At 36.7% G+C, this 23,996-nt stretch overlaps 1 protein-coding gene across 3 annotated transcripts; it reads left to right on the top strand.

The window, feature by feature from the left end:
* Positions 1–11,959: 11,959 nt before the first annotated feature.
* On the top strand, positions 11,960–23,745 carry LUM (lumican). Of its 3 annotated transcripts, XM_071799953.1 has the most exons (4): positions 11,960–12,351; positions 15,458–16,354; positions 16,623–16,719; positions 22,697–22,820. In XM_071799953.1, exons 2-3 carry the CDS (start codon positions 15,478–15,480, stop codon positions 16,703–16,705), a joined length of 960 nt encoding a protein of 319 aa, XP_071656054.1. In that variant the 5' UTR covers positions 11,960–12,351; positions 15,458–15,477; the 3' UTR covers positions 16,706–16,719; positions 22,697–22,820. The 3 variants fall into 3 exon arrangements, with proteins under 3 accessions (XP_071656054.1, XP_071656062.1, XP_065715148.1); XM_071799961.1 differs by lacking the exon at positions 16,623–16,719 and having other exon boundaries at positions 11,966–12,351; positions 15,458–16,367; positions 22,697–22,855; XM_065859076.2 differs by lacking the exon at positions 16,623–16,719 and having other exon boundaries at positions 11,973–12,351; positions 22,697–23,745.
* The last annotated feature ends 251 nt before the right edge of the window (positions 23,746–23,996 follow it).

Below are 23,996 nucleotides of genomic sequence, written 5' to 3'. Positions count from 1 at the left end.
GAGTGCAGGAAAAGAAATGGAATTTCAGAATGCATAAAATAATCTTGACATGAAAGACAGAATAATTCTAAATAATGTTTGGCTATGTTAGAAACTCTGGCAAAATGAAATGCTTCAAAAGGCTTATTCCCTTCTGAGAATGATCCTTCAGAGGTTTGTCCATACACGTCATTCTCATGTGGAAAGAGAAAGTGGATATGTTGCAATGAAACCTTGAAACAACGCACTGTCTTTTAAGTGTTGGCTAATGGAGAGTGACTGGGAGACCGTAAACCTCAGGCGATTTAATGTTCCATCATGACATCAACAAAATTAAACAAAAATATTAACCTTTTGGGTATTTTTTTCCCTCTTCTATCCTTTACTGCTCATTTCCAACACCAAGTTCTTTAAAGACATCTCGGTAATTTCTGGTGTATAGTAGGAGCCACTGCATGTGTAGGTTACAGAGAGAGAAGGACTGTGTGAATTTCTGTTCAACAGATGCAGATAATTTGATTGTTATGGAAACAGTTAAGTAGTTAGGCTCCTTATTGCTATCAAAGAGCTAAATTATTCTGATATGGTAATATCCCCTTTGAACTTCCTTGTCAGAATTCTGACCCACAGGGTTGTTGTGTTCCCTACGTCTTAGGCAGAAGGAATGTTCTCACACTACGGAAAAATACAACTGCACAATGATTTTAGATTATTTTGCAGAGCTGAAAAAGAAAAAGCAGGAATAGGAATCGGTGAAGACAAGTACCATTTACCCAAGCCTGCCCTACGGAAAAGGAAGCTGAGGATGCCTCCCACCCCCCTCCACCCTAGCTCCCAATTCAAATGAGAGAGAGGAGATAAAAGCAATTTCTAGCCACTTTGCAACCTCACAGACATCTTCTGGGCTGGCATGAGAGAATTTGTGGTAGTACATGAATGTATAAAATGTGAACCTCATAAAGGTGGAGGCAAACCCAGTGTCAGTACAGATTAAGTGATAAATGGATTGAGAGCAGCCCTGTAGAGAAGAACTTGGGGATACTGGTGTAAAATTAATTGGATATGAGCCAGTAACATGCACTTGCAGCCCAGAAAGCCCATCGTATCCTGGGCTGCATAAAAAGAAGCATGACCAGCATGTCAAGGGGCATGATTCTCCCCTCTGCTCCACTCTCGTGGGACCCACACCTGGAGTTATACATCCAGTTCTGGAGTTTCTAGCACAAGACATGGACCTGTTACAGTGATTCTAGAGGATATTATATATATATATATGTATAGCATATATTTCCCACATATATGTGTGTATATATATATATATACACACTATACACACACAATATATAAAGAAGACTTATAAGACTGAGAGAAACTTTTTACCAGGAACAAGGGGCAACAGTTTTAAACTGAAAGAAGGTAGATTTAGGTTAGATATAAGCAAGGCATTCTTTGTATTAAGGGTAGTGAGACGATGGAACAGATTTCCCAGAGAAGTTGTGGATGCTCCATCATTGGAAGTGTTCAAGACCAGGCTGGATGGTGCTTTGAGTGACCTTATCTAGTGAAAGAGGTCCTTGCTCATGGCAAGGGGGTTGGACTAGATGATCTTTAAAGGTCTCATCTAACCCAAACTATTCTGTGACTCCATACACAGTACCAGGACCCCAAGTACACCAGGAGGCTCTTGCTGCCATGACCATGCTCATCCAGAGCCTCTGCCCAGCTAGACAGCTACATTTAAGCTCAGGGCCTTGTCTTCTCCCTGGGGTTATTGTTAGGGTTCAGCAAGAGAGGGTAGCTGTGCAAGAGAGGGAAAGTTGGGAGCCAGTAGTTACACAAGGCAAGGCAGCAACCTCATGAGAAAAGTGCACAGTCCCACAGTACCTAAAGAAGAAGAGCAGAGCTGGTGTGGTGGCTGCAACCAGGGCTAGCCAACCATCCAGTAGCAGATCTCTATTGATGAGGCAGATCCAAGGTAAAGCTCAGATATCAAATCAGTAAAATAATTTGAGGTAGAAAATCAGGTAGAACATACCCACAACACATCTTCCTCTCACTGTGCCTTGAATCAAAATGTTGTTGGCTATCACCTGAGCATCTATTCTCCACTTACTTGAAAGAATGACCCTCATGCCATTTCCATAGAAAAGTCACCAGTCTGAGACAGCACAAATCTCTGCTGGGTCTGGACAGAGAGGACATGAGGTTGTAGGCTCACACATGTGCTCAGAACCAACCCTCCTTGTTCATCAACATTTGCATGCCTCAAAAAACCCTCTCAGTCCCAGAAAGGTGGAAGAGTAAACCTCAACAGGACAGAAGAAAAGCAGGAAAGCCTCACCAAAACTCTTTTACAAAAGGTGTGGATCTTTCTAATATGATTACCCTGTTTATATTGTTTTCTGACATCAGGTATTCTAAGTGTTATTCAATCATTGTGCTAAAAGTTCCAAAATAAATGCAAAGATTTAACAGCTGAAACACAAAGTAAATTCCTTCCACTCATGAGCAAAGTTATTACAAATGTGTGGTGCTCAGCTCTGGAAAAAAAAAAAAGGTCTCATTCTGCTTTCAAGAGATTGGAAAAGGGGCAATGGATTTTGCTATACCACAACTGGCTAGCCATATTATCAAAGTTATCTATGGGATAGGAACATGACCTAAATTATAGCGTTGCTCACCAGTACTGCTGTAGCTAAGTTTGTGTCAGCAGTTCCAAGCGAAACCAGCTTTTCCACTTAAAAATTATTACTCTGCTAAAGCTTGGAATCAGAGCTTATTTCTGAAACATATTTATTTATTTTCTGAAAATTATAAACAATCCATGTATATTCTTCAAATCTTCAGTGTAAAGCAAGAGTGACATATGCACACACACACGCAAACACACATACATTTCAAGAAAATGGTGAAAATACTGAAATTATAATTTGATAAAAGTCACCTGGTTGATCAGTTAATGTCAGCAGGCCTTAGAACATGAATGTATATTTTCTAATTGATGGCTCAGGTTATGTTCCAGACTCCAAAGCTGCATCTGTATTATTAAGTGAAATCTTGTCATTTTACAGCTCTGGACCAACTAGCATGACTTAGCCCCATCTCTCCTGTAAGTCTATCTTACCCCACAAAACAGGATGGCTTCATTTAAAGTGTCTGTTGAGATTTAGAAGTCCCAAACAAGCCTAGGAATTGTTCAGTTCAGGCCAGAATAATGGAAAAGCCATTTTTAATAAATTTATACTATAAAAGATGACTTGCTAGTGTCAGGGCCACTATGTGATTTACTAGTACAGGTAGAATCTAAAGGTGAAATCATCCATTTGCTTATATAATAATTTTAAGTACGGCAACAATAATATTTTGCATTGATCTACCCAAATATTGAGAATGCTTTTACCTGCTTGCTATCTGAATGCTTTCCTACTTTTTCTTCTCAGGCAGCTGGAATACTCTCTTCAGCCCTTCATGTTAAAGTTTATCTCTGGCTTTTTATATCTTTGAACAGCTGATAACACGGAGTTTTGATCTGAGAGTTTGGGGGAATTACTGTATTTGATTACAATGTTTTACTTTCCATAAATACAATCCAAAAAAAATTACAACCCAGCATTTGAAGAGACAAGAAAAGAATTCCTTCTAGGTCAACTTAATATTGCTATTCTAAAAAGGTGCAGCATCTTTGAAAATGCTACTCTGTTTTGTAGCGTAATGTATCTATATAAGCAAAAGCAATTTTAAATACTCAGAAAACATGAAAAATACTACAAGGAAGCTAAAGGGATAAATGTTGATTCCAGGTTTTGCTCCAATCAGTATATGTATACAGATACATAATTATCCAAAGACAATCACTAAGTGCTTACTGAAGTCCGAAAAAACAAAAAGAGATAGAGAAAAAAGAGTCAGGCTAAGTAGGCAGAGGTCTAGAATCTATGGAAGGTGAAAAAGAATACTTGGAAAGTGGTGTATTCATTCACGGGATGAGGGAAATGTTGGTGCAGCTTGTCCCTTCTTGGATGGATAGAGAGCAAATTAGACCTTAAACAGTCTTGTGTTAGTTCAAAATAAGCCTATGAAAGCATGTGATGCAAAATCTCTTAAGCCGTTTCTGTACTTTCCAATATCTATAGCTTATAAAATTATATATGAATTCTATTGAAAAGCTTTGCTTGACTAAAACAAAATAAAATGTTCAGTGAAGACCCAGGTGATGATCTAATGGAAGCAGAGGTCTGTTTTCTAAATTTTTATTTCATTTTTCAGAAAAGTCCTTATTTTGGCTTGTTTATTACTATGTTTTTAGAGGTGGTAAGAAAATGGAAAATACCTGTGGGAAAACAGATCATGACTGTTTCTAGGGTTCTACATCTCATTTTGCTTGGCTATATTTCTGTGACAATTCTTTGCAGACGTTGTGTTGAATACTCAGCTATAAGAAGTCTACAGAGAAAATTGTTGGACAAAATACCTTTCAGACTGTTTACACAAAGTGAGGATATTACCTCACTTAGACGACTTATTATCTCCTGGACTGGAGCTCCAAGGTATCAGACATCAAAACAGAAGTGTTTAATGTCATTCTGGATTGTTTGGATGTGCTTGGCCTCTTGCCACTACTTCAAGACAGAATGGTTCTCCTCAAGATCATGAGTCATAGGAGCCAGCCCCACTTGGATGTGCTGGACAGTCCAGGACATGTCAAACAGCAGTAGATGTCTTTCCATCACCATTTGAATGAATCCCCTTGACAACAGTCAATTAGCTGAATGCAGATGCCTTGTTATTAGGCACTGTGGAGTACTGTGCCCTGTCATCAACTGCCACTTGAAAAGGGGACAGGTCTTTTAAGTCCTTTCTCATCACCCGTACAGGTGAGCTACACACTTCAGAGCATCTCAAATGTTACTAGTTGCCTACATTCAGGTAACTGAATACTGTTATTGTGTCTGTGTCAGAAAGCTGAATCACTCCCTAGGCTCTATAACTATTTTTACTAGATCCTCGTTGACCATGAGAAGTGTTTGGACTACTAGCACGCATGTAGACACCATTTTTTCTGTCTCTCAGGACCAAAGTTTAAGGTACAGCATTTGAGACCATTTATAAAAAGGTGGTCTGCATCTGACAGAGAATGTGAAGGTAATCTTAAAAAGATATAAGATGTAGTAACTTATGAAATAGACAGCTTTTCTAATGGGAGATTTCATCCTGTGAGATGTTACCAGCACAGTCATGCAGTCCATAATAAAGCATCAGTAGAGTTTCTCCAGACTGCACAATTTCCGAGACAAAAGGTATTGCATACAACATGAGGTAAGTCCACTCTGGACCTCCTCATGATGAATAGAGACAAGTTAATCACTGTACTGGAATCTGATGGTTGCCAAAGCTGACTATTTAATATGGTCAAAAGCATATTTCCAGCCAAGAGGAGCTCAGTGTCCCCAAACAGGAAAAGGATGAGAAAAATTGTCTGGGAGGAAAAAATTAGGAGAAAAATATAATTATACTTAAAAAGAGTTTAAGAGATTGTCCTCACATACTTTTTCCTCCCTGATTTTACAACCAAAAAAGGCCAATTTTACCCATAAGCACATTTGTTTCAGTAGAAAAGTCAAACACAATTAAAAGCGGGGAAAAAAAAAAGAAACAAACAACAAAGTATGAGACATGGAGAATGAGAAAATATAAAGTATACATAATAGTGTCTCTGTGCATATGAATAATAAGGCAAAACCAAAACTCAATTGCACTGAAGATGTCAGTGATGGATCCACAGACAGTATGGTTGAAAATAGTTGGAAGAAGCTGAACTTTATGATGAGGAAAATAAATTCCAGTAATGTTACAGAACCACAAGTGAACGGGCACAAGACAATAGGTAGAAATAAGCTGTGTTAAAAAAAAAAAAAGTAAACATTGTTTCTCTGCATTTGGAGAGTAGTAGACTGAGGTACTTTCATCAGACTAATGAACTTTTATCATATGAGGAATACCAAACTTTTTTTTCTGAAAGGAAAAAATGAAATAATATTTATTAGTGATAAATACTTTCTGTTTGGGTTGTCATAATAATTTTGTACATAAGTGTCTTTGGAAGGCATGCAAGAGATCTTTGGTTCATTAACAGTCCATTTTAATGAACCTGGTAACACCAGAATAACAGTGCATTGTTATAGTTCATGGACTACAAGCTGGTAAATATTATATCTCAGGGTTATTAACTTGCCATGAGTCCCAGGAAAAAGAATGCAAAAATCTGTTACAGCATTCAGTTGGTAAAGAATTAAGTGACAAATTACGTCAGAATAGATACTAATAGATAACTAATGATATAATAGATATTATCTAGCAAGCCTTTACTTGCTCATGAGGTTGTAAACTTGGTGGATAACAAGGTCTTCTAGTAGTAGCAGTAGATTATTCCAAGGTGTTTAATTTCAAAAATGGCAATGAGCAGTACTTTAAAAAACTGCACAGTAAGCGGCTCCCAAAATGCCCTGTCTTCATGGCAAAGATAATTTATCATCAAGTAGATGTGTTCCAGCAGAGGGTTGCATCAACTGGCAGAAGGCAAATGCTACATGCTGGCTATCTGGGCATCATGTTCGAAGCCTAGGGGTATGTGGTTGCACACCAAACTGCTGCTTTCTACACAGAATCATAGAATATCTTGAGTTGGAAGGGACCAGTAAGGATCACCAAGTCCAGCTTTTGGCTCTCCACAGGACTACCTAAAACTAAACCATACAGCACCATACTGCTGGATTACTTTAGGCAAATGATTGCAGTTATAGGTACTCTCTGGGAGACGGTATCTCATGGAGAAGCAAGACGCAGTAAAATAACTTTGTAGGAAGCAGCAGTTCCCACCTGCACCAAGGTCTCCTAGAGCAGACTGTCCCAGCAGCCCCTGCCCACTGCAGCTGTCCACACAAACAGAAGCTGCGAGCTCCCCAGGACCTCACCATGCACCCTGCGATCTCCTATTCCTGTACCACCTGGCAACTGTGTTGTATTCATTAAGCCTAAAGTTTCCTGATGTTCGTGCTTCAAGTGGAAACAGAAGACAAATGTACTGAGTGTGGATATCCTGGGTCTGTGCTAACTGAGCAGATGCTCCTTCCTACGAGCCTGGGAACCAGACCTCTACTTCTGGGTGCTGCCAGGAAGTAAACATTAGCAGACACAAGGATGAAAACTGTGATAAATAAACCCTACTCAACTGGCAGTCTGAATTATGTCAGTTGCTGCCCCAAGATACAACCCTCTGCCCACAGATGGGAAAGTGTTGAGTGTCTGTCATAACCTCCCAGATCCTGCAACTAACCTGGGCAAAAATTGTCAGAATTTTACACCAAACTAGAAAACTCCCAAACTTTTTAAGTCTTAGATGAGAGTTATATGTTGTTTGGAGCATATGTAGTCAAAGGCGCTTTGTTGAACTCAGTACAGCAGTAACAAGACGAAGTTTAAAGGTTTGTGTTATACAGCAGTTCAGGGTAGATGGTGTGTTATAAGATCCTTTCTGACCTCAAAGTAGTGTTCTGAAAGCAGACAGACATTGCTTATGCTTAGATTAGGGGAAGATGTTTATTAACCAATGATTTTCAGAGGAGGTCTACACTGATACAGCATCAGATGTGCAAACAATAGGCAGAGAGCTAATGAAGTTTTCCAAGGCCATCTCTTTCTCTTCCTATAAATTATCTCTACTGTTTAAAATATAGAGCTGCTACTATAATTTTTACCTGTAACCACAACTTTCCCACAAATTCAGCAACTCCTTGAGATCCTATTACATTCTTTACATTAGGAATAATTTAACTTGGTTCATGTTCCAGGGCCACCTGGCTTTCTTTTATACATAGATTTGCACATTTTAAGTGCTGCAACGCAAAGAACAGTACATATGTATAGGAATCTGGTTTAAAAACAGCATCTTGCCCTCATCTGTGCAGTTCTTAATATAAAAGAGGTCTGATGAATCTTCAGATGAACTAAAAGGAATTTTCCCATTGACAATTTGAATGAAATGAAGTGCAGTCTAGTACAAAAACAGTCTGAAAAACAATGGGGAGGAGGCTAGTAGTACTGGAACATAGATGCTGTCAAGTTTGAAGCAAAACAGTGAGCAATTTTTCAGAACGACACAAACAAAGAGCCATGTTCAACTAAAATGTCTGTTGCGGTCTGCTAATAGGTCGTACCACTATTACCATTTTTGTAAATTTCCAAAGCTGTTATTTCCTTTTTAGGAGAAAGGAAAAAAAAAAAAATTTGGATTACCACAAATTTTGTAATGGTTATAGTATGTGCCCTAACACTTTCCATTTAACATGTAACTGCAGTGTAGACACTGAACAAATAAAATTTCAATTTGAAGGAATGGAAGTTTTCAGATGAAAAAATAATAAGCACCTACATCCTTCAGAATACGGAACTGAATTGTTTTTAGTGGAACTCATTTGAAATGAGTCAGCCTTAAGTAATATTTTTAAAATGCTGCAAGACTTCACAAAAACATTTGTACAAATATTACTGGAGATTTGAGCCAATACAGTATTTTTGTTTATTCACTATACATAGGGTAACAGGCTATATATTCACTGTTTAAGAGATATGGAGAGCATCATGCACTACAGTGCCCCTCTACAATTAAGTGTCTTGCTCTACGGTGCCCACGAAACAGCCTTTTCCCTTAATGGAGATTTCTTTATCTTTTGCTGCAGGTAGCCAATTCAAATGAACTAGCCTTCATTTCGTCTTGAGAGTAATATTTAAATCACCTGTGATCAGTGCAAAAGCTCACTACTCATTTTACATGGTAACATGTAAAGTACTTCTTTGGGGACTACATGCTTTTATGACCCAGATATCCTATTCTGAATTTTGGGCATCCAAATCTCTTGGTTCTTAGGGTACACATCTGTGTACCAGATGTGTGCATAGGTTTAAGACTAAAAGGAAGCAGTTGGTTTAGATAATATCTATTATGTTTTAGTAACGCGAGTCTTTTAAGAAAAAGAAGATTAAAAGCAAACGGTCTGGGAGGAGTTTCCAATTTACACAGAATTATGTAGAAGTTATAAATAAAATTTTACAGGAGACAAAAGGCAGAAAAGATACTACTGATAAGCGGAAGAAATAAAACAATGGTACTGTAACTCAACAATATTTGAAATCTAGATCTCATCCAGTGTAAAGTGCTATAATTGCAGTGAGCTCTGCCTTCAGATACTTTCACCACAACCTAGAAGACTTCTTGGCCATTTACAGCCATGAAAATATCAATTAACAAGAAAGGAGCTTTGAATCCAATAAAAGGAATATTTCTGTTCATCTACCACAAGCTGAAGAAAACAGGATGAGAATAGGTTTTGATCACATTTCCCATTAAAGAAAACGAAAACTAAGCAATAAGACAGAAAATTAATTTTGGAGAAAACAAACTGAGATGGCTTATTTAACAGCACATTTGCTGTAAAGTTGAAATATCAATATATTCTGACATTATCAGATATGAAGTGTATTCATAACTGGCTTTAAGTTTAGATGTTATAAGTGAATTTACACATTCTTTTGTGTACTCCTTGGAAATTCGATAGAGTATGTTCCCATGCTGTTCAATGATTTCAAAAAGCTACCAAAAAAAGCACCCCAAACCACAAAAAATAGGGCTAGAAAGAAGAAATCAAGCATTCATTTTTCCATCCTTTGCTGCAGAAGGAGCCATACCTCCATTTGCTGGCATTTAGTCCCTGCCAGCTCTCCCAGACGTTTAACAGGTGGGTGCTTTGTGAGTCAGAAGAGAATGATTAGGAAAGCATAAAAAAAATGATGGTAAAGAGACAGTATGGAGAGACAGCAAAAATCTTATTAGAGAAAAGGGAAAATCTATTGGCTTATAACTTATCCCTGAAAGGCATGTGATTCTTCATCTTGACTGTGCAACTCATGTCACTAGTTTAAAACAGTCAAAAAGACAGGAACTACATGAATGAAAAAGTCTCAGCTGAGCTTTATGTAATCCAAGCTTTTAACATACAGGTATTGCAAAATATCATCATGTTTCCTTAGCGAGATTTTTCTACAATTTATTAAGATATGCATGCTTTGTGTTTTTGTTAATAGAATGAGAAAAAGGATGTATACTGGACCTATAGAAAACAATGTAATAAAGAACTTGTGCATAAATATAACAACCAAAACCATGTTAAGTCTGACCTATCCTGTATTTACAGCCAACACACAGTTCTGTCTGTAGTGCAAATGTAAAACTACATTATTAGCGAGAGATTAATATATGTATTAAATTATAATATTGATCTTGTCCTTCAAAATAAATCTTTGATCAGAGAAAGCATAACTAGTTCCTTTCCCATGAGTTTCTCTTTACAATTATTATGTTCCATTGCTCAGCTTGCTGTATCTTCTGTCACAGAGCAAACCACAAGAACCTTAAGTATTGCCTTAAAGGGCATCTGTCTCCATATTCAAAATATTTTCTTTATTCCAATTGGGCTTTTGCTAAATGCTCCTGCTTGTTTCCCCATTTGCAGACAAGACTACAGTTCAGGTTTTTCCTTGGCCAGCTGAAACTAATGAAGCAATTTTCAGATATGTATCATACTGTGCATGAGAAACTCCATCTGGTCTCTGTTTGTTCACACACAGAACAACAGCAGCTTTGTCCACTTACACATTTCTAGTTTTGGTACCATGCACACTTCTTCACCTACTTAGCTTAATTCACTACTGTAATCCCACTGCTTCAGAGTCACTTATTTGCATAATTCAAATAGTAATGTAGTTATGGTCTGTCATCAGCATCTCTTTCCTAACATGTAAATGGTTCTCCCACACCAGGAGAACAGGAGCGATTTCAGAACATCAAAAGAGTAACAGTCACTCCCCATGGGCTGCACTGGCACTTGACACTCTTGTCTTGAGCAAATTTGTTTGCTAATTGTGTTATTGCACAAGCACAGAGGTCTGTAATCATTTTGCTTGTTTCCTGTTCTCAGTGAAGGGCATTGAATTACTCCAGACCTTTCCTTGCTCCTGTTAACCTGCACTGGCAGGGAGGCCCCGATGCATCAGCAGCAGGTTTTAGGGGAAGCCCCCATCCAGACTCCTCTTCTTCAGGAAGTTGTGAGGGTTTGCCAGCCCAGCCACATCCTGTACCATGATTTTTCACGAAGACAGCCAGTCGATAATAGCTGAGAAACTTGATCTGTACCCACAGTTACAGTTAAAACACACAAGACACTTTAAAATTGTTTGCGCATGCTTTCTATATGCACATATTAGGTTTGTCCCCATCTAACTTAAGAAAGATCTTGTGTCCCATAAAAAGGCAAGACATCCACCATTTAGGGATAAAGGAAGGTTCTTATGGAAACATTAAGACCCACTTTAAACAGTTACTGTCTTAGTGTATTATTTTTTGGCATTGCCTGGTGAAAATAATATCTCATCCAAGCCTTAAGATGCATTCTTGAACTACATCCATGGAATAAGAAACAGACAATGTAAAGCTGAGTAGTTCCAGATTCTGAAAAGCAGGAGAAAGCTGTAAGTGCAAAAATGAACAAATGTATAAAGTGAGTTTACAGTAACTGCTAAAAAAAATTGTTCCTGGTATGTGTTTTTATTAAAAAAAACATGCATTCCATCACCAAAGTAAATCTACAGACCAAGTAAATTTCAATGCTTTGCAGGAGAAGCTTTGAACTCAGTATTTAATGTTGCAGAAAAGGTTATAATTCAAAGACAGTCCTGCACCTTTAGTTCTGATCCTCAAGCTAAAACTTTTCTTAGGGATATTTTACTGTGGACATAAGATAGTTAAAACGGCAGAAAAATGAATGAGTCACTTGGCTAAAGCAGCAGAGCAGCATTGAGGTCTGAGCACTATTTGTTAGCTCATGTCTAGCAGTATAAAATAAGTTGGAAAACAAAAGTCTGTTTGCAATTTATTTTATAATCTGAAAATTTTTCCCTCTAAAACACAAAAATTCCTTGTATAGGGCTATGGCTAGTGGTCTAAACTTTCTCAGATTTGTGAAACACTGATCGTTCTCTCATCCCACAGGAGTAACAGATGGGTTGTCCTTGTACAAAATATGGTATCCACCTGCACTTCATTAGAAAGCTGCATTTTTGTACATGCCACACCACAAGATCACCATGATGACATAGCTTCAGAGAACAGCGTGACTAGGGCTTTTTTTTTTTTTTCCCCTTGTAACACAGAAGATCTGGCAGACTTTTACCTCCTGACACTGTTTACAGCATATATTGGTTGATACAGTCCCTTATTGCATCTGCTCTGGGAATTAAGGAAAGCAACTTCAAGACAGTAAGGTAAGTGTTGCTGCATGTTTTAACCAAAATGTTCAGCTATTTAAATGTAGCTGTAATGGGAATGTGAAAACATGTCAGAATAAGTTTGCCAATTCGTAAATTGAACACAAATCAACAGTTGCTTAGTGGATTCGCTTTCTCAGTTTCCTTAAAACAACCTCACATATTTTGTGCATCAGTGTTGCACTTATTTACAGTCTGTTTTCTTCTACTTCAAAAGAAGAGTTGATATACAGTACAAAGAAATTTGTAAGACTACTCACTGCTTACTTATTCATTCATATCTATTAGTAAGAGTTCCACAAACTCCATTTGTTAAGTCATTTTCCTTCATTTTACGAAAAAAAAGACAAGGTATGCTACTATTTAAATAATTGAGTAAACAATTAGAGGAAAATTACAGGTATTTTGAAAATTTTAGTTAATTTTAAAGCACACTTTAAACATACTATTGAATCTCAAAATTAAATCTTTTGAAAACTCTGTAAGATGTTATGTGGCAGTATTAAGGTATATTTTGTTTAAGACTGATTGACTGATAAAATTCTATTTATTTTGTTTCACAAAGACTTTAGAATTAAGGCAGTACAGACTAGCTCGACAATAGTTTGGATACTTTGTCTGCTGTACTGTAGTAAGCATTATTCCAAAACTGTGGATTTGCTATTTAGTATGTTTTGGCAACATGCCTGAGCAACTTCATAAATATTTTCACAGGTATTTTACAGCATAACTAGTTAGAACAAAACCAGGCAATTTGTTCAAGCATGCTTATGTTATAAGATAAATTTCTAAGAATGTATTCTGATTTTATCTTTTGGATTCATACAGTTCAGTGTAACAAATAAGCACGTGTACATGATGTATTTACCTTTTACACTTCTGACAGGGAAACATTTAGATACATGAATGAGAAATCCATAATTAAAACAAGTTAGCTGCATTACATATATACTTTATTGTACTATTTTCTGTCACACACATGCATACATGCCTCTGTACTACAGAACTGTCACCTACATTTTAAAATGTTGTTAATAAAATAATTCAAATCACTTGCTACCTAGCTTTTTAAATTACTTCCAGGGTTTTGCAAAGCAGTTAAACATTTTATACTATTTAAAAGATCTCTCAGTCTATGATATTAATAATAAAATTCAGCATTACAAACATAATTTGAAACTAGAAGAACAGTCAAATTTGAATTTAAAATAGGATGTTTATGCTACTTTATCAGTTAAACTATAAAATTATGCATATGTATAAAGATGTCACTGTAAGACCAAATAGTGTTGTCCAAGAAGTTCATTACACTCTGTCTTATACTTTGAATACAGAAGCAGTTAGTCTCCCATCCTTAATGTCTTGTACTTTAATAGGACCAGATTTTGAGCTGAATTGTGTCACTGTACTGTCTTTGCTTTCAGAGGAGCTGTACTTACTTATACCAGCAGGGGACTGTAGGTTGAGTTTTCATGTTCTCATGCAGTAATGAAGGACAAAGGAAATTACACCAATAACTCATATTTCAATGATTACTTTATTCTTTAGTTTGTAGTTAGGTACAACACCATGGAAAGGATATACAATCCTCTTCCTTTTTCAGGGGACAGCAGCTTAATATCTAGAAGGGGGACTTTGTGGGTTATTGACTGGAGATAACACAAAAACATTTTCAGAAAATTCTTTGTGCTGTATTGCATGAGTTCAATAGGACCTGCCTAGAGGTACATTAGTTGAGATTATTACATGACAAGAATGTGATGTATCTTTTATCAAGTCAATAAAAGCAAAGGAATTTATAATTAGGTAGGACTTTCTAGCTATGGCCCTGCATTTTAACACTAGGTACTCTGTGTAACACTAAACAAAGCCAATAGCAAGACTAACTTACTCGGCTGGAAGATTGCCCAGATCTCAGATCAATGTCTGGTGGTGTGTTTACAGGCTTCACATACTTTCTCAGATTACTTGAGAACAAGAAGTTTCTAAGGATTTTCTCAATCATCTCACTGTCTGAAAGTAGCTGAGTATGCCTAGCCTTTTTTTTTGCTGGTGAAAATCAAAGTAAGCTCACTGACTTCAGTGATGCTAGACCCACTTTTCCAACACATTGTCTACCTAGATAGTAAGAAATAATAGCAAAGTACTTATCTTTACAGATTAGCACCTTGTGGAGTAGCTGACAAGAAAGGTATGCCCTTACAAAGTAAGGTGAGACCACTCATATTGGATCACAGCAAAACATCCCCAAGGACACTAAATGTCCTTTTGCTATATGTGGACTGGAAGACCAACTATGTGAAGCCAGTGCTTTATTGTTCTATTGATTTAGAATGGTCATATAATGTAATCAACACATTTATTGTTATACATAGAATTTGCAAGAACATTTGCACTATCTGAAATAGAGTCATTTCAGATCCACTGTAGACCCATATTACACAGAGTATACTCATGCACAAAGATGCAGTACTGCTTGTTTTATATGATCAGGAGACTCTGCTATGTATTTCTATTAGTTTGTTTTTCAGGTGAATATGAAACTTAGTGGACCATGCTTTACTGGATATAATCCATGAGAAGAAGATATTTCATGTTACAGGCATCTTAACAACACACTATACACATTATTCTCAGTTTGTAACTTCCCTGGGTCTTTCAAACTTCAGTCAATTAGCCGCATTATTTTTATATGAGGGAATTAATTACATTAGGAATGCTTGATAGAATTGAAATTGCTGAAATGCCTCTGAACATGGTCTTCAGCAAAACTGAAAACTCCACTGTGCCAAGTTTAAAAAATTTGGACTTTATTATCCTTCTTGTGACTTAATGAAAGGATGCAGGAAGATGTAAAAAATTTTTTACTTACAACAGCAGAATGGCCTGCAATTTTGCATCACAAAGGCAGATTATAACAAGACAGGGACTTTAAGTTTATAGTAATAACAATGCAATGCTAAAAAACTAATATATTTTTAATTAATATAGCATATATAATTAATGGTTTTAATTATAAAATTTACGTGGTAAAATTTCACATATTGCTGAAGGAGAGGAAGAAAGTCAAAGTTATAACTTTTTATTCCCTTTTGCCTTACAGGGACAAGACATATTGTAAAGATGGCTTTAAACTCCCTACCTGTCTTTCTGTTATTGATTAGTGGCATTTTTTGCCAATATTACTATGGTCCTGAAGATGATTATGGTTATGACCCTTTTGGGCCATCCTCAGCAGTCTGTGCCCCAGAATGTAATTGTCCACTAAGCTACCCTACTGCCATGTATTGTGACAATCTTAAACTGAAAACCATTCCAATTGTACCGAGTGGAATAAAATACCTTTATCTTCGAAACAATATGATTGAGGGCATTGAAGAGAACACGTTTGATAATGTAACAGACCTACAGTGGCTGATCCTAGATCACAATCATTTGGAAAATTCAAAAATTAAGGGAAGAGTCTTCTCTAAACTAAAGAATCTGAAGAAACTTCACATTAACTACAACAATTTGACTGAAGCTGTTGGACCACTCCCCAAAACTCTGGATGACCTGCAATTAAGTCACAACAAGATCACAAAAGTCAATCCTGGTGCACTTGAGGGCCTTGTGAATCTGACTGTCATTCACCTCCAGAACAACCAGTTGAAAGCAGATTCTATTTCTGGGGCTTTTAAAGGTCTGAATTCACTTTTATATCTTGACTTAAGCTTCAATCGACTCACAAAGCTACCAACAGGACTGCCTCACTCTTTACTCATGCTGTATTTTGATAATAACCAGATCTCCAATGTTCCTGATGAGTACTTCCAAGGTTTTAAAGCCCTGCAATATTTACGTTTATCCCACAACAAATTAACAGATTCTGGAATACCAGGCAATGCCTTCAATATCACATCACTGGTTGAGTTGGATCTCTCCTTCAATCAGCTGAAGAGCATTCCAATCGTCAGTGAGAACCTCGAAAACTTCTACCTCCAAGTCAACAAAATTAACAGTGAGTTACATTTGTATGTATCTATTAACATTTACCACAGTCTAGACATTGATGGTCAATGCAATTATCTGAAAAGGTAGATCAATCAGCCTGAAGAAATAGTATTGTTTGGACTTCTAGCACACTGACATTTATCTGACTGTTGCCCACATTAATGTTAAAAGACAGGTATCTGATGCTACTCAAATTAAGCTTTAAGAGATTAATTTCTGTTCTCATAATAATGTGGGTATTATTGGTGAAATTCTCATCTCATGTAACTCCATAGAAGCCAATGGAGTTGTTCTATACAACCGAGGGAAAAACAGTGGCAAAAGTTTGATGAGTGTGGAAGATGTTCGGAATTCTTAAGAGACAGATATCAGGTGAGGATCTGACTATAGTTTGTGTAACCTTTTGGCGGGTTGGTAGTGAGACACACTGAAAAAGATATGACAAAGTAGCTGCTTTTTCCTCTTTTCTCATGCAGTATCTCTTCAAATCTATTTTGAAATCCAAAGAGTTGCCCCGGTTTTTTTTTTTTCTTTTCATTCCCACTTCCCACATGGTATGATCAAGTATCAAACTTGTCTCCATTCAATCATGATCTGAAAAAATCTTCCTTCTGAAGTTGTTAAATGTCATACCTTGCAAGAGATCGTGGAAGTTACAACTGAGACAGGGCTTTACAAGACTATCCTAATCCTGAGGTGGGAAGGAGGTGTTGGAGACCTAGAGAGACCTCATCATCATGTCAGAAGCTCTCCAGCTACACCTCTGGCAGTGGTGGTCCCTGATGGAGAGGCAGATCTGTCAAACATAACAGTGTTTGTACAGGACAACTTACTAGCTAGCATAAAGTAAACCATAAAATCCTCTCTTCTGTTTGCCTGCTTGTATCCATCGGGGGTTTAGGATATCAGTGTTAGTTATTCCATACAAGGGTAACTCCATACAGATGTAACTTTTCAAGGCAGATATTTTAGCGAAGATCTCACCAGACAGAGGGTAAGACCTTTTGAAATGTTTTGTATTTACTATGCTTTATGTTTTCCTCAATGTTATGATTTTTTTTCCTGTTATATCTTAGTTCCTTGTCTTGATGAGGGAAAACAAGGACTTAATGCTTCCCACCTGAGGCACTGCACACAGTGACCTTTAGAACTTTGTCAGATACTCTCCCTCTCCTAAAAGAGCTAACAAAGATGATGATTAATTTCTCGTGAGATATATGAGGCAATTTTCAGTGCTTAGAGTGGTTGTTCTGAGCCTTCTGCAAGATGCTCAGGTACTGAATTTGCTTTCCATTCACATTTTCCAGGACTTCTGAATCAAGGACTGACAAAAATTTGATTTTGCAATGAAAGCTTTATTTCCATAGTACTGGTCAGCAGCAGAGGGTGTTGGTGTGAAGAGTGGATGTGCATTGGCTACTGATGCACTGTCATGGCTACCAAATGGACTGATGCATGAGAACTCTGTTTTCATAGAATCAAAGAATGGCTTGTGTTTGAAGGGACCTTCAGAGGTCATGTAGTCCATCCCCCCTGAAATAAGCAAGGACACCTTCAACTAGATCAGGTTGCTAAGAGCACTGTGCAATATGGCCTTCAATTATCTCCAGGGATGAAGTATCTACCACCTCTCTGGGCAATTTGTTCCCGTGTTTCACCACTCTCACTGTAAAAAATTTCCTTCTCGTGTCTAAGTTGAATCTCCCCTCCTTTAGTTTAAAATCATTACCCCTTGTCCTATGACAACAGGTCCTACTAAAAAGTCTGTCCCCATCTTTCTTCTAGGCCCCTTTTAAGTACTGAAAGGCCACAATAAGGTCTCCCTAGAGCCTTCTCTTCTCCAGGCTAAACAACCAGTTCATATTTGTCTATGAAAGAATAATATAGTTCCAACCCTTTGATATTACCAGAAAGAAAGGAAAGGATGAGTGTCACAAGCATGGAGCCAGGCTCTTCTTGGTGAAAACCAATGGTAGGACAAGGGGTAATGGGTTCGAACTGGAACACAAGAGGTTCCACTTGAATTTTAGAAGAAACTTCTTCTCAGTGAGGGTGACAGAACACTAGAACAGGCTGCCCAGGGAGGTCGTGGAGTCGCCTACTCTGGAGACATTCAAAACCCGCCTGGACGCCTTCCTGTGGACGTCTTCCTGTGTAACCTCACTTAGGTGTTCCTGCTCCAGCAGGGGGATTGGACTAGATGATCTTTTGAGGTCCCTTCCAATCCCTGACATTCTGTGATTCTGTGAAATATTTCTCTAAATTATTTTCCATGAGTTCCATCCTGGACTTACTACAGCCATTATGCACTGCCATACATTAAAAAAAAAAAAAAAAAAAAAATCTGTTTGAGAAATACCACCATTTGAGTGATTTTGAGTTTTTGATCAGGAGTTGATGAATAGACACATAAAGAAAAAATTGTAACAGAATTGGCTTCATTTCAGTATGTTCTCTCTTCATCTATGATGTGAGGAACAGTGGGTAAAGTGGATGGAAAACTGGAATGAAGACAAATTCAGAGTAACTCCTCTGATCTCTAACTCATAAATTGAAGAACATCCACTATATTGAACATATACTCCATCTACTGTACTTGATGCTGGTTAGATCTCCAAGCTCACATAGGATCATGGAAAGTTTATAAAAGCCTTTGCTTTCTCCATACTTCAAGCCTAAACTGTAACTTCTAAGCTGAAACTACTTTTTAAAGTATTTGTCGTTGTTATTAATTTTGGGGTGAAATTTTCTGTTTAATAACAGCAGTTGTTTGCTACCATGCTTTAAGGTACCATTAGGTTTACATATATACACAAACACTTGCTTTACAGACTACTTAAGGCAAAGAGAAACTCTGCAGAATTAAAAAAGTACAGGAACAAAGAGGTTCAGTGATACAACAAGAGGGTCTAAAGCTGGACTTCTCTGTATTTCATTTGTATTCGTAAAGGATTAAGGAGACAGATGTTGCTTCTATATGAAACCCCAGCAAGAAGATATCATGTGAAAAGAGTATAACAAGGAGGAATCTGAAAATGTTTCAGAGAACAGTTAAGGGGCCACATATTCTCTTCAAGTCCATCAGCTGCACCTGTACCTGTACCATAATTGCATCTATTTTAAACAGAGTTTAAGGGTTTTTTGCAGTGGCCAGTGAACGGTTACTGTGGGACCACAGACGAGCAAGGATGATTACAAGATTTCAGATCCCATTAGGATTTCCTACTTTATTGCCTTCTTGAACAAGAAATCTTTGCATTGTTAATCTTCGTCTCTTCTAAAGGGTGCTTATGCTCCTGATGTACAGGGGACATACTCTCAACTAGAATATAGTAAAAAAATAACTCCATCTAAAAACCAGGTGTTTCTATGCTCCAATTTTACTCTATAGGTACAGGAGAAGAGGAGGAGAGGACATCCTGATTATTTTTTTTCTTCCCAGGTGTTTCAAATTTTTGGGTAGTTTGTGACAGTTTCAGAATTTCTTATGGTGACAGACACTTTTAGTGAGAAAATAAGCATTCAGATGAAAATCTAATTTTCAGCCAATCCTTATTCTCCTAGTGTCTGGCTCATGTAGGCATTCTGTGTTGGGAATATATGAATGCCAGACCAGTGGCAAAAATCCAGGTAGTCTGTCTCTGAACCTGAGTATTATAAATTCAGGAAGACGTTTTGACACCTGCAACATTAATAAAGAAGTAAGCTACTGACATTTTATGCAACAGCAGTCTATTCTCACTGTATTTCCCATACAGATCATATAGGTAACAGCACATCAAGTGCATTCACAAGACCCACTTATCTTATTTTCTGCTAGTAGAGAGTGCAATTAGAAACGTTTTTAATGTGCTTCTAACAACTGATAATTATATGAATGATATTAATTATATTTATATTAAAAAAATCAATACCCAAATCTAAACAGTGTGCCTCAAATACTGGAACCAAATCCCACTGAATTCCATTACAGAGTTCTTTGACTCCTGTGAGGACAAGATCTGCATCAGCTTCCAAAGTGGTTTGAGTCTCATAAATAGTCAGCACAGATGAATATTATGTTAACACAGACAAATTTTGTGGTTTAGAAGCATGAAGTTTATGTCCTTTGAGTAGTTAAACATCTACCTGACTTGTATAAACAAATACTTTTTTTGCAACCAAATGATAGCATTTATGTTCAAAAGTAACAATAAGGAAATAAAAAAACCCCTACATTTAGAAAGTTTTAAAATCTCTGCCTTCAACAAAAATATACTTACCATGTTGTTCATGAATAACAAGAAAATGGAAAAAAATCTATATTAGAATTCATGTTTAATTTTTACAAATTAAACTCAAACTACCTTCAGAAAACTGGACCTAAATAGTTAATGGTAAAACCCGCAGGTCAAGCAAATTAGTTCAAAGTCTCAGGAACTTATGTTTTCATTCAGCAAAATTCCACACAGATCTAGCCCCATAAACATCTCTCAGGTTATATTATCATAACTCACAATCATGAGTTCACTTCAACTGGTATATTCTGAATTGGAAGCGTATCAGAATTGGTCTGCAGTCTTAAAATGATACTATATTGCAATATTGACTACCCAAGAAATGTGCCATTAATGTTGCATTTTATCTCTCACCCTTCCAAAAGAAGGCTGTACAATATAGAAAATCTAGGAAATTGTTTTGATTTTCTTTAATCAAATTGGTGACCAAAATTTAACATTTGAAATACATTTCCTTAATCCCTACTCTCAACAAACTATTTTGTGCAAGATACACAAATCTTAACCTATTCAACACCATATCCCTATGCCCCCAAAATTACCTAAGCTTTGATGCTTTAAAGAGCTGCCTTTACAGATGGGTGCACATTTATACTTACTTTACACAAGCTGTGTTTCATCAATGATATCAAATTATTGTAATGCTGATCTGAAAGAATCCAGCTGAAGTTAAAGTGGAGATATGGAAGATACTTCCTCCACTTTCTTTAGCACTACATCATGATGTAGACCATCACATTTTCTTAGATCTGTTAAATATTCATGCACAAAAGAAATATTAGGTGGTTTCAAAAGTCCATTAATTACCTGATTGGTAGTTAAAATGACATCCAATATTGAGAACACTACTTTGATTTCTCGGAAGTTGTGAGAGCTAGTCCTTTGCAACATAAAAGCAACAGAAGAGATTAAATTTTTTCTGCATACTGGTGAATGGTTTCTTTGAAGGAGTTCTTTTAAAATATTTCCTATGAGAATTCAATTGGTGGCGATGGCCTGATGAAAAACAAGCCTCTCAGACTGCTTTGGTAGTTCCAATGCAGCTTTTCATTAGACTAATCCTCTGTCTGACTCAAAGGAAACACAGGTGAGATGAAGGACCACCTTTGCAGAATTACACAATGTGGTATGCAGGTGACATCAGGTTTATTTACATGCATTCTTGAGAATAGATATTTTCTTCATGACAGAGGTGTATAATACATACGTGTGTGCTTATGTATACTGGGCACAGATTTTATCTGCTTCATATAATTTATATCTTGCAGTTAATATTGATGATAAGAAAGAATACATGATTTTCCATTCAAGACTGGTCTGATGTTATGTGAACCAAATAATATTTCAACTGAATAGAGGCTGTATATATCATGATACATACATTAAAATAAATACAAATATTTTATAAATATTTAGTCTTACCACCTAATCCTGCTGTCTTTGAAAGAATCAACTATACAACTTAAATGCAAAACTCCTTCCCAACCCCAGCCCCAAAACTCATTTTGAAACTAGTAAATCAAAATGATACATCCAAAATAATATTTGGCACAGACACTCGTTTGGACTGCCTGTTCTTCAGGGTAAGGTCATATCATGGTTTCGGTTTCTCTGAAAACTTCTTCCTTCCTTCACTATCTTATGTAGCACTGTTTTTCCATTCCATCATGATGTACCTAGCATGATTGTGTCCTCATTCTGCATCTCCGGTTTTAGCAAAGATTCATTTTTTCCCTTTTTTTCTAAATGCCAGATTAGACCCCTATATAAAATCCAACATTTTAAAAATCAAATGAGTACTGGGAGCACATAGCACTTGAAAAACTCAGTCTTGAAATTCTCAACATCTCACACGTAATGGAAGGAACCGCCCCTAACACAAGCCCCTGAAGTCTCAGGAAACTCATGGGGAATTATATCATTGGATATGCGAATTACTGAAAAATAGTATAATAAATTTAAGGTTTTGATTTCCAAATAAAAGAAACAGAGGGGAAAAAAAGAGAAAAATAATTGTTTTGTCCTATTAGTTTCACCTATTCACTCTTTCATTCATGTTCACTTTGTTTCAGAGTTCCCCTTGAGCAGCTTCTGTAAGGTTGTTGGGCCAACGACCTATTCCAAGATCACACATTTGCGCCTGGATGGAAACAATCTCACTCGGGCTGATCTGCCACAGGAGATGTACAACTGCCTTCGGGTGGCTGCTGAGATTTCACTGGAGTGAGATACCTGAGAGCATCCAGTTCCCTTCTAGGGGTAGTAACTATAATAATTACATCATGATAGCTCTTTAAAATTAGGATGTGCCTTTTAAAAAGTGTCAATCTGTATATTATCCATTCTGTTTGTTAATATTTAGCATGCACTTGGCAACCTTAAGGAAATGTGTGCATATTTTTACAAATGGTTGTATTTAGAAAGCACAAGAATGATCAAATGTGATGAAAATACGCCTTCATCTAGCTAGGTAAGTTTATGAAAAACATTCAACTTCATATAAATCCATTTCCATGCATGCAACACAAGCCAGCTGGTACCAGACTTCCACGGAAGTCAGATGGGTTATATCAGAGTGCTGAGCAGTATGGGTTAGTCTGTATAAATACAAGATTCCTCTCCAAGGAATCCAACTCTCCTCATTACTCATGCCTTTTTCATATTGTTATCAATTATGAAGTAGAAAATGATTTAAAAATCTAAGAACAAATTAAAATGTAAGAAAACGCGTTCTCAGAGCCTGTTACATTATTAAATTAAAGGAATATGTGAAGGACAACAGGGAAATACCATTTTTCAGGTTAAAAAATTGTTTACTCTTCTTTTTGTCATAGTTTCTTTTAAACTTTCATGGTAAGATTTTATCCATTGCTGGTATAATTGTTCTTTCAAAATAAGTCATATATACAAGTATTTTTATTCAATTACTTGCATGCTACTTTTAACCAGATTGTAGAAAATAAAACATAGCAAATAGTATTTTTGTGTCCATATTGTTGTCAACTATGTTTCAGTCTTTTATAAATTGAAAAAAAAACCTTCAGGTTAAGACAAGATAATCTAAGCTATTCTATTATAATTAAAATTTATTGTAAGGTTAAATAAACTGTTTTCTCTACTTTCAAGTATCAATATGTTTGTAAACATAAACTTTAACATACTCCACTGTATTTGGGTTGGCCATTAGGTCAATGGCTTATGAAGTTTCCAGTATGGGAGTTACATCACTATGCAGTAGTGCAAATAAATTTCTCAGAATTGTCACAAAACAGTTAAATCTCTCAGAAGCCACAGGCAATGAGTAAAATACAGCCATAGCTACTCATGATAGAGAGAGCATAGTATATTCTATCTGGGAATGAACAGCTCAAA

Source organism: Patagioenas fasciata, chromosome 1 (genome assembly GCF_037038585.1).
Source record: "Patagioenas fasciata isolate bPatFas1 chromosome 1, bPatFas1.hap1, whole genome shotgun sequence".
In the NCBI taxonomy this organism is placed as follows: domain Eukaryota; kingdom Metazoa; phylum Chordata; class Aves; order Columbiformes; family Columbidae; genus Patagioenas; species Patagioenas fasciata.
The sequence above is the reverse complement of the archived record's forward strand: the minus strand, read 5'-3'. Positions and strand labels throughout refer to the sequence as shown.